The 18,363-nt window shown below is 37.3% G+C and overlaps 1 protein-coding gene across 3 annotated transcripts in view; it reads right to left on the reverse strand.

The window, feature by feature from the left end:
* Window positions 1-3,838: 3,838 nt before the first annotated feature.
* Window positions 3,839-18,363, reverse strand: part of LOC115219468 (solute carrier family 2, facilitated glucose transporter member 1) — a 90,466-nt gene continuing 75,941 nt past the window's right edge. For 2 of the 3 annotated variants that reach the window (XM_029789637.2, XM_029789636.2), the window contains exons 13-14: window positions 16,883-17,010; window positions 14,657-15,084 (exon numbers count right to left, since the gene is read on the reverse strand). In XM_029789637.2, the coding sequence (XP_029645497.1) occupies window positions 14,878-15,084; window positions 16,883-17,010 (335 nt within the window). In that variant the 3' untranslated portion in view covers window positions 14,657-14,877. Of the gene's footprint in view, window positions 3,876-14,656; window positions 15,085-16,882; window positions 17,011-18,363 lie in introns of those variants that run through there. The other variant, XM_036508874.1, reaches the window with a different exon arrangement.

Raw genomic sequence — 18,363 nt, forward strand, 5'->3', positions numbered from 1 at the left:
GGTCGGCCCGAGGCTATAGTAGAAGACACTTGTCCAAGGTGCCACGCAGTGGGACTGAACCCGGAACAATGTGATTGATAAGCAAGCTACTTACCACACAGCCTGTAAATAATCTCATGTAGCAATTAATTTAACTCAATAACAGGCCATGGCAGCTACTCGAACCATCGACCTTTTGGTTAGTATGAAGAAGTTATCCGACACCCTTTCCACTCAGCCACGTACAATTCTATAAACAGAGAGAAAACATTTTGCGTAAACTTATACTCTACCAAAACAGACACATGACCTCAGTTGGCCTGCTGACCTTTTATTTCAGTCCATTTGCTCGAAAATTGGGCGTGACCGTACTGGGCAATTGGGCGTGGTTTGCTTGTTAGTAAGATACGGCTGGGTGTGGAAATGGTGTCATGGCTTTTAACAGACAACGGTGGTGGTGGCGGGTGGAGGCGGCGGCAGCAAGGAAGCGTGAAAGCCTGCACGTCTGCGTATTCGGAAAGTGGGCAGTGGTGTTGGTGGAGGTAGTGGTGGTGATGGTAGTGGTGGTGGTTGTGGTGGTGGTAGTGGTGGTGGTGGCTGCGGTGGTAATGGTCGTGGTGGTGGCTGCGGCGGTGGTGGTGGTGGCGGTGGTGGTGGCTGCGGTGGTGGTTGTAGCGGATGTGGTGGTGGTTGTGGTGGTGGTAGTGGTGGCTGCGGTGGTAATGGTCGTGGTGGTGGCTGCGGCGGTGGTGGTGGTGGCGGTGGTGGTAGCTGCGGGGTGGTGGTTGGTTGTAATCGGATGTGGGTGGTGTTGGTGGTGTGGGGGTGGAGTGGTGGTGGTGGTGGTGTGGTGGTGGTGGTGGCTGCGGTGGTGGTGGTGGTGGTGCTTGGCACTAATGGACCTCGTTTCGTCGTCTCAATTACCATCGTGGTCACAATCCCCCATCATTAACGTTCGTCGTGACCATTATCCTCAACACCACTACACCCTCCCTCCCTCCTCCTCCTCCTCCTCCTCCTCCTCCTCCTCCTCCTCCTCATCATCATCATCATCATCATCATCATCACATCATCATCATCATCATCATCACCACCACCATCATTATCGTCGTTGTCATGATCATGATGATCATGACCATCACCATTACCACCATGACTACCACCAACACCAGCATCATCATCCTCGTCGTTGTCGTCATCATCATCGTTTTAAATGAGTTGTCATTGTTGTGGTTGCTGTTGTTGCTGTTGTTACTGCTGCTGCTGTTGCTCGTGCTGTTATTGTTATTGTCGCTGATGTTATCACAGCTGTTGTTCTAGTTGTGTCCCTTTATTTTTGAGTGATTTCTGGCTAAATATATTTCTCTTATTACTGCTGTTCTTGTTTAACCCTTGGTCAGCTACTGATCGAGCTGAACAATGACCAAAAGATATTTCCAACCGTGACCATTCCGCCTTGTTTTCTAAAACAGTAACACTTAGATCACATTATCCAACATGTCCTTCCTTTTTCAAAGTAGTATTTTGCGATTTGAAGGCGATTTAGTTGCTATTTCAAACGGGTCGAGCAACCACATAGACACTCGCTAGCTGGCTTAGTGTTGTAGTTGTTTATTCACTAAGTCAGCCCTTTGATCGCGCACGTATAATCAAAGACATTCCAACTGTGCCCATCTTGTATTAGTCTTATTCTCATATACTCTTATACTTGTTTCAGTCATTTGACTGCGGCTATGCTGGAGCATCGCCTTTAGTCGAACAAATCGAGCCCAGGGCTTATTCTTTGTAAGCCTAGTAGTTACTCTATCGGTAAACACACCAACACAGGTTGTCAAGCAATGGTGAGGGACAAACACAGACACACAACACACACACACACACACACACACACACACACACACACACACACACACACATACCCACACACATATATATATATATATATATATATATATATACGCACATATATTATATATATATATATTATATATATATACGCACATATATATATAATATATATATATTATATATATATATATATATATATATATATATATATGACATATATATATACGACGGGCTTCTTTCAGTTTCCGTCAACCAAATCCATTCACAAGGCTTTGGTTGGTCCGAGGCTTTAGTAGAAGACACTTGACTATGGTGCCACACAGTGGGACTGAACCCGGAATCATGTAGTTGAGAAGCAAGCTACTTACCCACCAGCCACTCCTTCGCCTATTGGAATGAACTTTGGCCCACTTTATTCAACAAGTTCTTTTCTAAAACGAGAGGCTGTAATTTGAGAGAGATTTGGTTATTATTTCTAGCAGGCTTAATGACTGCATATAGGCTCGGAAATGCTTTGACAATTCTTGTTTATCTTTAATCTTTTACTTTTTATCGGCTTCAGTCATTAGATTGTGGCCATGCTGGGGCAATGCTTTCAAGGGTTTAGTCGAACAAATTGAGAACAATTATTTTACTTGTTTCAGTCATTTAAGTCATTTGACTGCGGTCATGCTGAGGCACCGCTTTTTGTCGAGCAAATTGACCTCAAGACTTATTCTTTGCAAGCCTAGTACTAATTCTATCGGTCTCTTTTGGCGAACCCCTAAGTTACGGGGACGTAAACACACCAGCATCGGTTGTCAAGCAATGTTAGGGAGACAAACACACACACACATATACGACGGGCTTCTTTCAGTTTCAGTCAACCAAATCCACTCACAAGGTTTTGGTCAGTCCCAGGTGCCATACGGTGGGACTGAACCCGGAACTATATGGTTGGTAAGCAAGCTTCTTACCACACAGCCACTCCTGTGCCAATAGTAATTTTTAAATTTTGGCACTTATTCTATCAGTCTTTTTGTTGAATTGCTCAGTTACGAGGACATAAACAAGCCAACACACACACACATACATGTATATAAATGCTTTTGCATATGTATGTATGCATGTGTATATATATATATATATATATATATATATATTAAATATAGGCAGCAGTATACAAAGTTTTACCAAAAAGGAAAACTCAGCAATGTGTGTATATATATATATATGTGTGTGTGTGTGTGTGTGTGTGTGTGTGTGTGTGTGTGTGTGTGTGTGTGTGTGTGTGTGTGTGTGTGTGCGTGCGTTGTGTGTGTTAAATAAAATGAGACAACTCACTCATATCATTTCGAACGGAGAGTTTAACTACGGTCCTTCTATAACACTTACACAGCATTACCTTCCGCCTTGGGTCTTCTGGATACCAATACCTCTCATATATATGTATATATATATATATATATATATATATATATATAGAGAGAGAGAGAGAGAGAGAGAGAGAGAGAGAGAGAGAGGGAGCCACGTGCCTGTGCTTGTGCTTATTATATATGTGTACGTGTGAGTCTGCACATTCATACATGTATACACAAGCACGCACACACACAGAGAAAAATTCAGTGAGCCCCACGGGCGAGCGCGCACACACACATACAGACATACAAATAAACTGATAGATAGATAGATAGATAGATAGATAGATAGATAGATAGATAGATAGATAGATAGATAGATAGATAGATAGATAGATAAATTAATTAGATCAGAGAAGATCAAAACGAGAGAAAGGGTGAGAGAAAGAGAAAGAGAGAGAGACAGACAGACACAGAACAGTGTGGTATGCAGGGTGGAGAAAATCTGCCATTTTTCTGATATTCTTAATTGGAAGCGCGGGTCAAACTGGTTCTTTTTTTAATATTATCTGATCTTAAGATCCATTCTCCTCCCTCAGTCGTACACACCCATCTACACATAACTACGAACATATACATACATACATACATACATACATACATACATACATACATACACACACATATACATATATATATATATATATATATATATATATACACACAAAATATGCATACATACACATACGTATATATAAAATTATAAATATTTTGTACGCTGTTCGACCGAATCTGCCCTTATACAAGCCTTATCTTGCTCTCTCTCTCTCTCTCTCTCTCTTTCTGTCTGTCTGTCTCTCTCTCTCTTTCTCACACACCCTTGTGTGCGCGTGCGCGTGCGTGCATGCAGGCATGCGTGTGTGTGTGTGTGTGTGTTGTGTCGTAAGCATTTATAGAGTTGCAGGAGAATGTGAATTGATTCTCTTTTGGAGCTGCCCCTCAAAATACATACGTTTTCTTTTTTCGCTCCAAAAGCATTTTCCAATCTAATGCTATTATTTATACCATCGTGGTCCCTGCTATTTCTAGAACTAGAAAATTTTACTCTTTAGCATTGAAACTTGCCATATCCAGCCCAAATACTCTACCCGAGTTTTGTTCAAACTGGTCAGATCCAGCCTCTCACACATACCTCACTATGTCATTCTAAAAATAAGTAATCGCGCTATCAAAATCTTGGAGCTACAAGAAAATATATGATTAATTCAAAACAATGTGAATGAATAAACATTGTGTTTGATGGAGTAAACAGAAAGCTAAAGAGTTAAAAGACCGCAAAGGTGAAGCATCTTTGAATTTGTCTCAGAGAAAGAGGGAGAGACAGAGGGAGAGACAGAGGAAGAGAGAGAGAGACAGACAGACAGGCAGACAGACAGGCAGATAAACAGACAGACAGATAAAGAGGAAGAGAGAGAGGGGGGAGAGACAGAGATAGAGAGACAGACAGACAGAAAGACAGATTAAGAGGAAGAGAGAGAGAGAGAGATAAACAGATAGACGGATAAAGAGGAAGAGAGAGAGGGGGAGAGACAGACAGACAGAAAGACAGATAAAGAGGAAGAGGGAAAGAGAGAGAGATAAACAGACAGATAAAAAGGAAGAGAGAGGGGGGAGAGACAGAGAGATAGAGAGACAGAGACAGACATGTGTGCTAATTTGTGGACGAGCATAAATTACATTCACGTACACACACACACACATCGTGCCTTTTATATATATATACAGATAAAAGAGCGAGTGAATTTGGTAGACGGACACCGAAAGAAGTCCATCGTGTGTGTGTGTGTGTGTGTTTGTGTGTGTGTGCTCGCATGTATGTGTGTATGAATGTATGTGTGTGTTCACGCATGCATGTATGTAGGTGTGTGTATCGATGGTGGTACACCACCATCGATTGACAACCAGTATCAGTGTGTTTAATTCCCCGTAACTTAACGGATCGGCCAAAGTAACCGATAGAATAAATACCAGGCTTTAAAAAAATAAGTCCTGAGGTCGATTCGTTCGACTAAAATTCTTCAAGGTGCCCCAGCATGGGTGCAGTCTAATGACGGAATTAAAATATGAAATATAAAACATATACGCTACGTAATTAATCTTTATTGGGTTTCCAGACGATATAACAGTTTATTAACGATATAAGTGGCGGCAAGCTGGCAGAAACGTTAGCACACCAGACGAAATGCTTAGCAGTATTTCGTCTGCCGCTACGTTCTGAGTTCAAATTCCGCCGAGGTCGACTTTACCTTTCATCCTTTCGGGGTCGATAAATTAAGTACCAGTTACGCACTACTGTCGATGTAATCGACTTAATCCGTTTGTCTGTCCTTGTTTGTCCTCTGTGTGTGTAGCCCCTTGTGGGTAGTAAAGAAATAGGTATTTCGTCAGCCGTTACGTTCTGAGTTCAAATTCCGCCGAGGTCGACTTTGCCTTTCATCCTTTCGGAGTCGATAAATTAAGTACCAGTTACGCACTGGGGTCGCTGTGATCGACTTAAAACCTTTGTCTGTCCTTGCTTGTCTCCTCTATGTTTAGCCCCTTGTGGGCAATAAAGAAATAATAGCAGTTTATGTGTTTTTTTCTTTGTGAAATTTTACTCTGAGAATCTTTATCATACACGATGTTAGAGACGTTTTCTTACCATTGTCTCTTCACTTCTTCACTTAGTGTTCTGTGTAGTTCTTCACAAAGTTACATACAAACGTCCTGAAACTTCAAGATGGCAAATGACAGCTCAAAACATTTTTCAAGCTCAGCCTGGCTCTCCGTCGGTTACTACGACGACGACGAGTGTCCCAGTTGATTCGGTCAACGGAACAGCCTACCTGTGAAATTAACGTGCAAGTGGCCACGCACGTCACAGACACGCGTACCCTAATGTAGTCCTCGGGAAGATTCAGCGTGACACAGGATGTGACAATGCTGGCATTCTATAATTATCGGCACACCTCATTTTTGAACGCTGAGTGGATTGGAGCATAGGCAGCAGCGGCAGGAGGAGGAGGAGGTGGAGGTGGAGGAGGAGGAGGAGAAGAGGGAGGAGGAGGAGGAGGAGGAGTGTGTTGACAGAACTGCGAGAATCTGATAATTACGGCTCTTACCAAAATTGTCACTCGTCTTTCGAGTCGATAAAATAAAGTTCCAGTCAAATACTAGGGTAGATCATATCAATTAACTGCCTCTCTCAAATATTCAAACCAAAGCCTATACTATGTGGAGGCGTGTTGCTTAGTGGTTAAGGGTGCTGGAATCATGGTTGTAAGATTGCGGTTTCGATTCCTGAACCAGGCAATCCATTGTGTTCTTGGGCAAAACACTTTATTTCACTTTGCTTCCGTCCAGTCAGTAGGCAAAATGGACAATCCTGCAACAGACCGACGTCCCGCCTAGGGACAGGGGTAGTACATACGGGAAGCTGGCCTCATGAGCCTCAGGCTTTCCCCGGATTTTGTGACGCATGTATTCATTTATCTATTTCAAGCTTATACTAGAAACAATCAAGTGTGATTGATTTGAAAAATCATTAAAGCGTTGGACAAATACTTTGTGGTGCTCGTTCTGGTTCTTTAGGTTCTGCGTTCGAACCCCCCATGATCAACTTTGCCTTTCATCCCTCCGGGATTTTACAAAAATAAGTTACCAGAAAAATAATGAGGTCGACGGCTTCATGGCGATTGACTGCTCTCCTCTTTTCCTCCCAGATATGCTGCTGAATGCTGTCAATATTCGCCGAAGACTGGGTCTTTGTATTCACTTTGTATTCTCTGCAACAGTTCTGATATCAATGCAGTTCAGTCTCGCATTATGAAGTTGATTTTTGTCTTATTTGACTTACATGACGCAGGAGTGGCAGTATGGTAAGAAGCTTGCTTCCCAACCACATGATTCCGGGTTCAGTCCCACTGCGTGGCATCTTGGGCAAGTGTCTTCTACAGCCTCGAGCTGACCAAAGCCTTGTGAGTGGATTTGATAGACGGAAACTGAAAGAAGCCCATTATATATATATATATATATATATATATATATATATATATTATATATTATATATATATATATATATTGACAGGGTGCGTAAGATATTTGTGTACAGATTTATATTTATAAAAAAAGACAGATATATAACTTTATTTATCAAAAATTGCTATGAGGATAAAAATAAACATTTTTTTCTATAATGTTATTCAATAAACCCACCTTCAACTTCAACAACTATTTCTATATGAGATCTAAATCATCTACATGCTCCAATCAAGTGGTCCTGGTTCATTTTGGACATTACTCTGACTATGGCAGCTTTCATAGAATCTTTGATGTTATGGGCGTGTTCATTGACCTCTCTTTCTCAACAACGCTCCACATGTAATAGTCCAATGGATTGAGATCTGGGGAATTAGGAGGCCAAATGTTAGGGGTTATGTGATCATGAAAATTTTCAGCCAACTATTACTGTGTTACTAGAGCCATGTGTGATAGTGCAGAGTCTTATTGAAAAACATATGGCCTTCCATTGCATATACCGTTTATCCAGGGCCTAACAATTATTTCCAGGACCTTAATGTAGGCAGCAGAGTTAACTCTAAGGCTTTGTTGGAAGAAGTAAGGAGGCATCACATGTCCTTCATTGGTGACAACACCTAAAACAATGACAGTTGCAGGAAATTTTGTATGCATAACACTTGGAACGTCAGAAATGTCTGCACATAACCATCTGTCATTTCTTCTGTTAACTTTTTTGATCTTGGTTGAAGTTTTTCTCGTTTGAGAAAAACCAATTCAAATCTTCTTCTTCTGAATTTCTCAGCTTGTTTAAGAGCCTTTTAGATCTGATGTAGGGATTTTGCTTTCTCTGACAAATTGATTATTCCTCATAATATAAGACTTATGTCTGATGTCTTCGTGGACAACATTTCTGACTTTCCTTCTGACGCATGGATATCTTTTGCAATTGACCTCATGGACTTTCTGGGATTGTAATCAAAAGTCTGTTGAACTTGCTGGATAAATTCAGGTGTTCTGATGATTTCAGAACGTTTAGGATGCTTTTTATGCTTCGATACTGCTGATACGTTTCCATATCCAGCCTCCAACTCCTTCCAAACTTTGTAGAAGAAACATCTGGCAACTTTTAAAAATAGAGATATTTCTAAATCGCTATGCTCAGCCTTTATAACCAATAACCACAATAACAGCATGCCTCTTCATTTCTTGAGGAAGCTGAGAGTCTGCCATTATTTTCTGAAACAAAAATTATACAAAGTTATCGAAAAATGCAGCAATAATCTAAAACTGGTATGTCCTCAAATACCTTACGCACCCAGTATATATATAATATATATATATATATATATATATATATATATATATATATATACACATACATGTATTTGGGTGTCTGTATTTGTACCCCACCCCACCATCACTTGACAACCGTCCCCGTAACTTACCGGTTCAGCAAAAGACACCGACAGAATAAGTACTAGGCTTACAAAGAATAAGTCTTGTGGGTGATTTGTTCGACTAAAGGCGGTGTTCCAGCATGGCCGCAGTTAAGTAATTGAAACAAATAATAAAAGACTAAAAGAAAGGAATAACGAGATTTGAATACGATATAGGGGACGTAACTCTTAGACACTTTTATACTCACTTGAGAATGACCTCCCTTGAAGAGTCATCCGGGCACAAATTATTTGAGCCGTTAACGGAGGTCTAAGATAAAAGACAGTGATGCCATACTTAATAAAGCTGTTGCCGCAACGTAGTCGCTAGACATGCTAGAAATAGTAGTTAAATCTTCTCTTAAATTATTCTGTATCATCTTAGATCTTGCTTGATCAGAACTAATCTGAGTTTAAAGTCATATGAAAAGAGCAGATCAAACAACATATCTGAATGCAGAAAATATTTAAAGTCTAAATAGAAATGTTATTGCAGTGATGGATGAGAAAATAATATCAATCAATAGCAAAGAAGGTATAAGAAGTGCGCATCGTCATCCATAAGATCTCAAACTGTGACGAGAAAACTGACTAACCATTTATTTTATATATTTATCTACGATTTAACTTACTAAATTTCAGATGCATTAATAAAATAGAAGTGATACACAGCCAGTGCGTGTGCTCTAATTGGTAGCATGACCCACTCAAAATACTACAATATCTGTTTCAAAATATGATTTCACACTAAGAATCTTGCAAGACAAGCATAGAAACTTTTTTTTCTCCCCCTTTTGTAATTTTTTTCCATATAGATAAGAGAACTCTTATAATCTTATCATCGACCCAAAACCTTCAGATATACTTGCCAGAACAGTGGTGATAGAATCACTGTGTAAATTATACATGTTATACATGATAGTAGATTTGTGGCGTAGAAAGCTAGAAATGTTTAGAGAATTACTGAGGGGTGCAATTTTCATGAATAGCTGCTGTTAAGTTGGCGTTATTATATTTTATTTAGAGAGAGTATTAAAAGGCTAACTGTGGAGGTACATGGCCTAGTAGTTAGAGCAGTGGACATGCGGTCGAGTGATCGCGGCTTCGAATCTCAGACCGGGCGATGTGTGTGTGTTTATGAGCGAAACACCTAAGCTCCACGCAGCTCCGGCAGAAGGTAAGGGCGAACTTCTGCTGAGTCTTTCGCCAAAATTTTCTCTCCCTCTTTCCTCCTGCATCTTGCAGTTCACCTGCGACGGACTGGCGTCTCGTCCAGGTGGTGAACCTATATGCCAAGGAAACCGGCCTTATGAGCCAGGCGTGGCTCGAGGAGGAACAAACAACAAAAGGCTAACTAGAAATAATTGTGTAGTAAGAGAGAAAAAGAAACAGTCATTAACTAATATTATCTTAATTATTTCAGCAAGTATGGGAGACAACTCCGAACATTTTTTAACCTTATTATGATCTCATCAACGAAAAATAAACTTCCCTGCATTTACCAAAATAGCAATGAGAGACTCTTTATCTTTGTGTGTTTCAGTGATTGGCATGCGGTCATGCTGAAGCACTGCTTTGAAGGATTTTAGTTGAAGGAATTGCCTCCTGTACTTTTTTTAAATCTGGTACTTATTCTATTGGTCTCTTTGGCCAAATTACAGTAATATTCATACATCTAACCACCTAACTGAACACAAATTTATATATATCATGGTTTATAATCATTTATAATCATTCAAAAGAAAGTAAGAAAATGCAGATATAGCATTTAATTATCTTTAAAAATCAAACAGTCCTTTACAGATATTTCAATTAATCATAACAGATTAAATAGCAATTATTAAAATCATTACATTAGGGAAAAATCTCTTCAGAAGGATAGAAAAAGATATACTGTTAGATTATTAATGTGTTGTAATTTAAATCATATTAATCACAGCAGACTCAATATATATACACATATATATATACATATATATATATATACACATATATATACATATATATACATATATATATATACATATATACATACATATACACACGTGGAGGCACAATGGCCCAGTGGTTAGGACAGCAGACTCGCAATTTTGATTCCCAGATCATGAGTTGTGAGTGTTTATTGAGCAAAAGACACCTAAAAAGCTCCATGAGGCTCCGGCAGTGGGTGGTGGCGATCCCTGTACTCTTTCGCCACAACTTTCTCTCACTCTTTCTTCTGTTGGCCTACTCGCTTAGCCAGAAGGGTGGCATCATTTAAAGGCTAAAACAATGCGAAGCACATTGTGACCAGCGATGTGTACCAACATCTGATAGCCTGGTCAGTCACAGTGATATATATATGTACACACATGGTGGTGGGGCTGAAAAGTTCCTGACTTTGGATTAAAAAAAAATACGAGGAAGATCAGTTAATTATGATTTTATTCAACATATTCTCTTCTCAGATTCACACACTCATTCCAGCAGTCCTTCAGTTCTTCTAATCCCTGTAAAAGAACTCAGAAGGTTGGACCACCAACCAGGCCTTTCGTGTTACCCTTAAAGCCAGGAACTTTCCAGCACCCCCTCATATATTTGTATGCACATGTGCGTATGTATGTATGGAAAACCTTTAATCAGAGATTAAAAGAAAACAAAGAGAAGGGACTTAGTGGTGCATCCATGTATACAATGATGATTCAATGAAGAAGGAAAAAAGGAACAATAATATATTACATATCAGTTTATTCAGTACATATAAATAATTCACATAATTTATACTGATATATTTTGTAGTAAAGCGGTTTTGTTGTATGCAGACAAAGGGAATGAGAAGTTTCAATTTACAAACTTATCCATATATTTTAAGAAAGCAAAAAAATTCAGACCAGAAAATATGCTAATTTTCTAGTAACACATTGGTCTTAGTCTGTATGTATATATACATATATTTCTCTTGATAAGAAGAAATGTCAAATATATATCTAGTTATCTTCATGTGCATCTCTGAGTGCACCAATATTTTATATTTGAAAAAAACACTTGACAATTATGAAGTAGCCCCAGTGCTTACTGTAGTGGAACCATTCCATAATACCTATTTATAAACTTTGGGTAACACAATATAAGTGATAGGCATTTTGTTTGTTTTGCTTTTCTCTTGCTATATAAAGCTGCCTAGTCTCCTTCAAGGTCTGTAATCTGCAACATGATTTTTAACTCAATACTATGAACCAACATGAGACTCTTTATGTACAAGAAATAAAAATATAATACCCTTACATATATAGTATATAGACATAGATGTAAAATCTGCTCCTACACCTGCACTTTACCTTTTTCTTTAAATGCACACATTTTGGTGTTAATGTTAGAGAGAAAAAAATAATCAATACATAGTTTATTTTTCTATACAATGGTAAAGCTCAATTTGTTACTCTGAGTTTACTGGCATTTGGAATGAAGTTTTCTTTTCAGTAAAATGAATGGCTACATGCAAGCAAGCATGAATGTGTGTATGTGCATGTGTTGTATATATGTGCATATATATGCATTGCATGTATGTGTGTAACTTCATTTGAGGTGTTAGTGTATAAGCTTAAAGTGAAACAATCTCACCAACCACACACAAGTACGCCCGGTCATTAGCATTCTATGCATTAATAATAAACGATTTACTAATTTAATTAATTGATGGCCAAATAATTGATCATTAACATTTTAATTATTTTGTTTAAACAAGATTAATTCTTTCCAATTAAAATTTATTCTTCTCATTAATATGTGAATTCGTTTCTATTTTAATTAGTTAAAAATATATTTTATAAGGACCGGTATAAATAAAATATATAAAATGTGTTGAAAAAAAGAAAAGGGAATTTTATATCATAAAGGGTGAGCATAGGCATAGAAACAGATCACGCTTAAAACTATAACTGTAAATGCAAAAGCCCCATAATGCATCATATATAATATAATAAAAAATATATATTTCATTTTGTAAAAATATACAAAGAAATTTGTGGGTAAAATCCTGCAAATTTCAATTAATATAGAATTAATGAATGATCACATGATCAAAACAGTTCTGGAATGCGCAACTTTATATGTCAGTACTTTTTAATTGTAGAATATGGTCTTTGGAGAGCTCAACACTATCCTAACTCTGGGATAATCTTGAATTTTCCATATTGATTAGCCAGTTTTTAATTGAACCAAATCACACTCTAAACCTCATTACTGGTGTTTTAATAAATGGGTTAGAGTTTTGCTTCAAGTTAACATTTGTCTTAAAAAGAAAAAAAAATTCCAGCTCACCTAGTGAGGGTTTCAGTGGATAGTTTTCCAATTGTCTTATATGTTCTATAAAGAACTGGCTGTTGTTTCCGATGTGGTTTTAAGATTTCAAATTTTTGTTGCGTTTTGCAACCTTTTCAATAGTCTTGACTTTAGGAAAATAAAAATAAGAAATAAGCAGAAATTTTAGCGGTGAGTGTGTTACATTATAAAGCACAAAAAAAATTACTCTCCCCAGACACAACAGTCATAAAATTGTTAAAATTTATAATTCAGGCAAAAGTTAGAGATTAACAATCAGCTGTTACAGCTTAACATATTATCTCCAAAACAGGTATTTTCACTTTCTTCAATCCATTAAGCAAAATGTAGAGAATGCCACCAAAAGACAAAGGCGGTTCTTTTTCAGAATGTCAAATAGTTTAAGGAAGTTCCTATTCCTGAGACTCTTGAAACATTGGAGGAAGGCAAAGCAGAAAAGGAAAAACAGACTTGTAGAACAGCACCAGTGTTCCTGTACATTTTCTTGATGCATATGAGCATCTTCCAACAGGGTGAGAAGTAAAAGAATAGTGTAACCATGGGTTTTCCACTAGCAACAATCATCCCTAACAAGAAAAACTGGTGAGGGTCGGAGACAGGAAGAACATCCAGCCATAAAATTCCGCCTCAAATAATTTCTATCTAAATCCATGCTAGCATAGAAAAATGGATGTTAAACAAATGAACAAACACACACACCTACACACACACACATGCATACATAAATACATATTTTTTTATAATTACTAATCAGCAAAAGTTACTGGGTGACTCAAAGACCAATGCACGAAACACTTTGCCCTTGAGTCACTCAGTAACTTCTGAATAACAGAAAATATATATATTCATGTTTTGAGTTCAAATTTGCTGTATTTCAAAATACTCAGCAATTGATTGTCAGATGAACTTCTACCATAATCATTTATGCTCCAATTAAATCAAAAACTTTCTTTTATTAGTATTCATTGTACATGCAAACATTTTCTCAATATATATATATCAGAATGTTCGGTGGTGCTGTTCAAAAATATGGATCAACCCTTGTTGAATTCTTTCTCACATTAATGTAGATAGTCAATCTTTTGCTTTTTTTATTTTTAATTGAACTTTTACATTTTGTATGTAGATATAACATATTTCAAGTCATATTTCTCAGCTTGGGAATTAAAAAATGGGAACATCAGTTGCAATTTGCTTTAAACAGATTTAACCTTAGAAAAATAAAACTCAGAATAACAAAAATATAGAGAGAACTGAATTCCCCAATTAATAATAACTTAATCATTTTTAATAAGTAGAAGAGAAACATCTAAATATAAAATACATACGTACATACACACACAGATTATATACACACACACATACAAATATTTGTATATGTATATATGTTTATGTATGTTTATATACATACATTCAAATATATATATATCAATGTTTACTTATTTATATTAATGTTTGTATATATATGTGTGTGTGTGTGTGTTTAAATGTTTATATATGTGTGTATATATAAATGTTTATATATATATATATATATATATATATATATATATATATATATATATATAAATTTTCATATATGTATTTTTAATATGTGTCTGTGTTTATAGATATGCATGCATGTGTGTACGTGTAAATACATACACACATGTATGCATTTATATATATGCAATCATAAGCATATACTAAATATGTGTGTATTCTATGTGTGTATATATAGTGTATATATATATATATGTGTGTGTGTGTGTGTGTCTGAGCACTTGTATATGTGAGAAATTATACATAATCATGTACATATGCTGACATGCACATATATGAAAGTAATATTTGAAGTTGAGTGTATTTTAAGTGTATGTATATACCCATTTGCAAACCTGTGTGTATATCAAAAGCTCTCACATATTTCGGAACCCAACCAAGTGACTATTTTCCTTAGCAACACCATTTGATTTCGATTGACTGCTCAATGTCTTCTGTGAGAAGATTTCTGAAATCTGTTGAAACGTCTTGTCTTTTGTCTCTGGCAGAAACATGTAGGTGAAAATCCAAAACAGCAGAAGCAGAATGGTAAACGGTAAGAAGGATAGGTGCTTCAGTCCTTTCTGAAATCATAAACAGATAAATATTAAAGTAGTAATACCAGCACAGTACATGAATGAATGAAAATTGACTGGCTGTGAGGACATGTGTTGAAATTCTATCATTTACATCATGGAAGAATGAGAATTGCTTAAGTATATATGCACTGGCTATGTGAAGATGTATGGCTTAGTGGTTAGGGTGATCAGCTCACAGATGTAAAGCTGTGAGTTCAATTCCTGGTGGTACATTGTGTCCTTGAGGCCAGACACTTTATTTCATGTTGCTCCAGTCTACTCAGCTGGCAAAAATGAGTTATACCTGTATTTCAAAAGGGCCAGCCTTGTCACATTCTGTGTCATGCTGAATCTCTCAGAGAACTATGTCTGTGGAGTACTCAGCCACATGCATGTTAATTTTCCAAGCAGATTGTTCCATTAATCAGATCAACTGGAACCCTTATCATTGATGATGGGTGACTCCTATACTCATTCACTGATGATGGATGGCTCTTGGAATACACCTAGTTAGATTGTCTTTGGAGTCAACGGTTAAGAAATCAGAGACTAGCCAACGGAGATTGGTTACTATTTATAGCTTGATAAATTAATGAATAAATAAATATAGAGCACTACAATGGTACAATTACAAATTCAAAGGAGAAAAAAGTGTGCCAGCACTAGCACTAATTCTTAGCAGAGTAAATGAACTGAAGCAATGAAAACTGAAGTGTCTTGCTCAAGGACACAATGCACCACCCAGTCTAGGACCTAAACCCATGATAGTGATGACGACGACGGCGACGAACACCTTGATGCAGTAGCAGGCAGTACCTCTCATGGCTTCTGATCTTAACTGATTGGAAGTATTATCATGTACATTGTTTTGTCTTGGTATAAGATGGGCAACAGCAAATACTCTACTCAATACCACAGATTTGCTTGTCAGTTGTTTGACCTTAACCAGTTGAGAATGTCCCTTAGTGGCTGACGATATGTGCATCTCTGATCACGAGCAGAAGTAGTGGGGGAGCATCATAGCCATGTGCCGAGAGGAATTATTTGGGGTTTGGATAATTCATTTTTGGAAACATGGGTGTTTTGTTCATCATCCTTAAACAACCCTTATTCAGGGACCTTTTGAGCAGGATGGGCTACTCGACCTGAAGAAAATTCTAACTGGGCCCCACCTTCAAGGTCATGCACTGCTTATCTTGATATGAGATCACCATGTCGCATACATATGGTTGTGATGTATGTGCCTGGTGTACCCTTATCAGACAGGTACTCATGATGGGTATACTGGGCTTTGTATATTTTACCCAGTGTCACTTTGATAGCATGCACTGCTCCCTCACTCAATAATAATAATAATAATAGTGGTTTCAAATTTTGGCTCAAGGCCAACAAGTTCAGGGATGGATTATATTGATTACACCAACCTCAGTGCTCAACTAGTACTTATTTTATCAACCCCAAAAGGATGAAAGGCAAAGATGACCTCAGCAGAATTTACTACTACGACTACTACTACTACCACCACCACTATTAAAGCCAGAAATTTGTAGAGATTGGTACATTGCATTCCATTCTTTTAGTTATTTAGAAGAAATTTAACTCAAATTAACTCAAATTTAACTCAAAAACAAAAGTGAGAGTAAAAAACTTTTTTTTTTTCAAGAAATTTAGTCACAATTTCCATCACTACTGCCACTCTAAAACACAAAGTGTAGAAAGGAAAGGAAAAGGATACAATTTTATGTTATAGTTTTTCAACTTGGAAAACCCACCGCATCTTGAGATAAGGGGAGATAAATCTTACCTCGACATAAGGGAAAGTAAATGCATTGAGGAAGTTGCTTAACCAGTTGATCATCACACAGACACTCATGGCAGAGGATCGAGCTCCTTGTGAAAAGAGTTCAGCCACAATCAACCAGGGTATGGAACCTAGAAATGAAAGAGATACAACACAGATGTAGAGGGATAAAAGTGAAATAACAGATAGAATGAGATAGAAAGAGAGAGAGAGAGAGAAAGAGAATGGCATGCATGCATGTATACATACATTCACACATATATATATATACATACATACACATATATATATACATATATACACACATACATATATATACATACACACACACATATATATACATACACACACACATATATATACATACACACATATACATACACACACACATGCATATACATACACACACATATATATATACATACACACATATATACATACACACATATACATACACACACACATGCATATACATACACACACACATATATATACATACACACATATATACATACACACATATACATACACACACACATGCATAATACATACACACACACGTGCATATACATACACACACACACACACACACACACACACACACACACACAATTTGATTCTCTCTCTGAAGAATTTCTAACATGAAATGTCTTACATGTTTGTCCAACATGTACAGCTTTCTAATTCCTATTAGCAAACGAAACACATATGATACTGAATAAATAATAGCAAAAATTTTTCCCCAGTTTTCTTACATAATAACTTTGCAAACCAATAATTCCAGAATAAATGTAAGTAGACTACAGATCTCAGGTAAATCCTCATGCATGACAGGTAAATCCAAATAAACTTTGACAGAATGTCTTTATTATATATTTACTAGGTTTTCGATGAGGTGTTGTGATTTATATGAAAAATAAATTTTTACAATCTGCCTATCAGTATTGAGTGCTCTTTCTGGTGTTAGTTGACACTAGTGTAATATGTGCATGTGTGTGTGTGTGTATCATCATCATCATTATCATTGATGTTTTTTGAAGTTCACTTTAACATGTTTGCATGAATTGGATAGAATTCACTGAAGTAGATTTTCTTATTTCTTTATTGCCCACAAGGGGCTAAACATAGAGGGGCCAAACAAGGACAGACAAAGGGATTAAGTCGATTACAGTGACCCCAGTGCATAACTGGTACATAATTTATCGACCCCGAAAGGATATAAGGTAAAGTCGATCTCAGTGGAATTTGAACTCAGAACATAATGACAGACGAAATACTGCTAAGCACTTCGCCCAGCGTGCTAACGTTTCTGCCAGAAATAAGTGTGAACCGATTACACCTAAGCATTAGGTGACATACTTCATATGGTTCTGGGGATAAAGGTTTAGGTGAAGTGTTTAGTGCAGAGTTTGATGATTTGCAAAGAGTCATATCAGAGGAGGTGACAAGGGGTTACAGGGTGGTACTTTTGAGTCTGCTGTATA

The sequence above is a fragment of the Octopus sinensis genome, linkage group LG14, assembly GCF_006345805.1.
Source record: "Octopus sinensis linkage group LG14, ASM634580v1, whole genome shotgun sequence".
Lineage (NCBI taxonomy): Eukaryota > Metazoa > Mollusca > Cephalopoda > Octopoda > Octopodidae > Octopus > Octopus sinensis.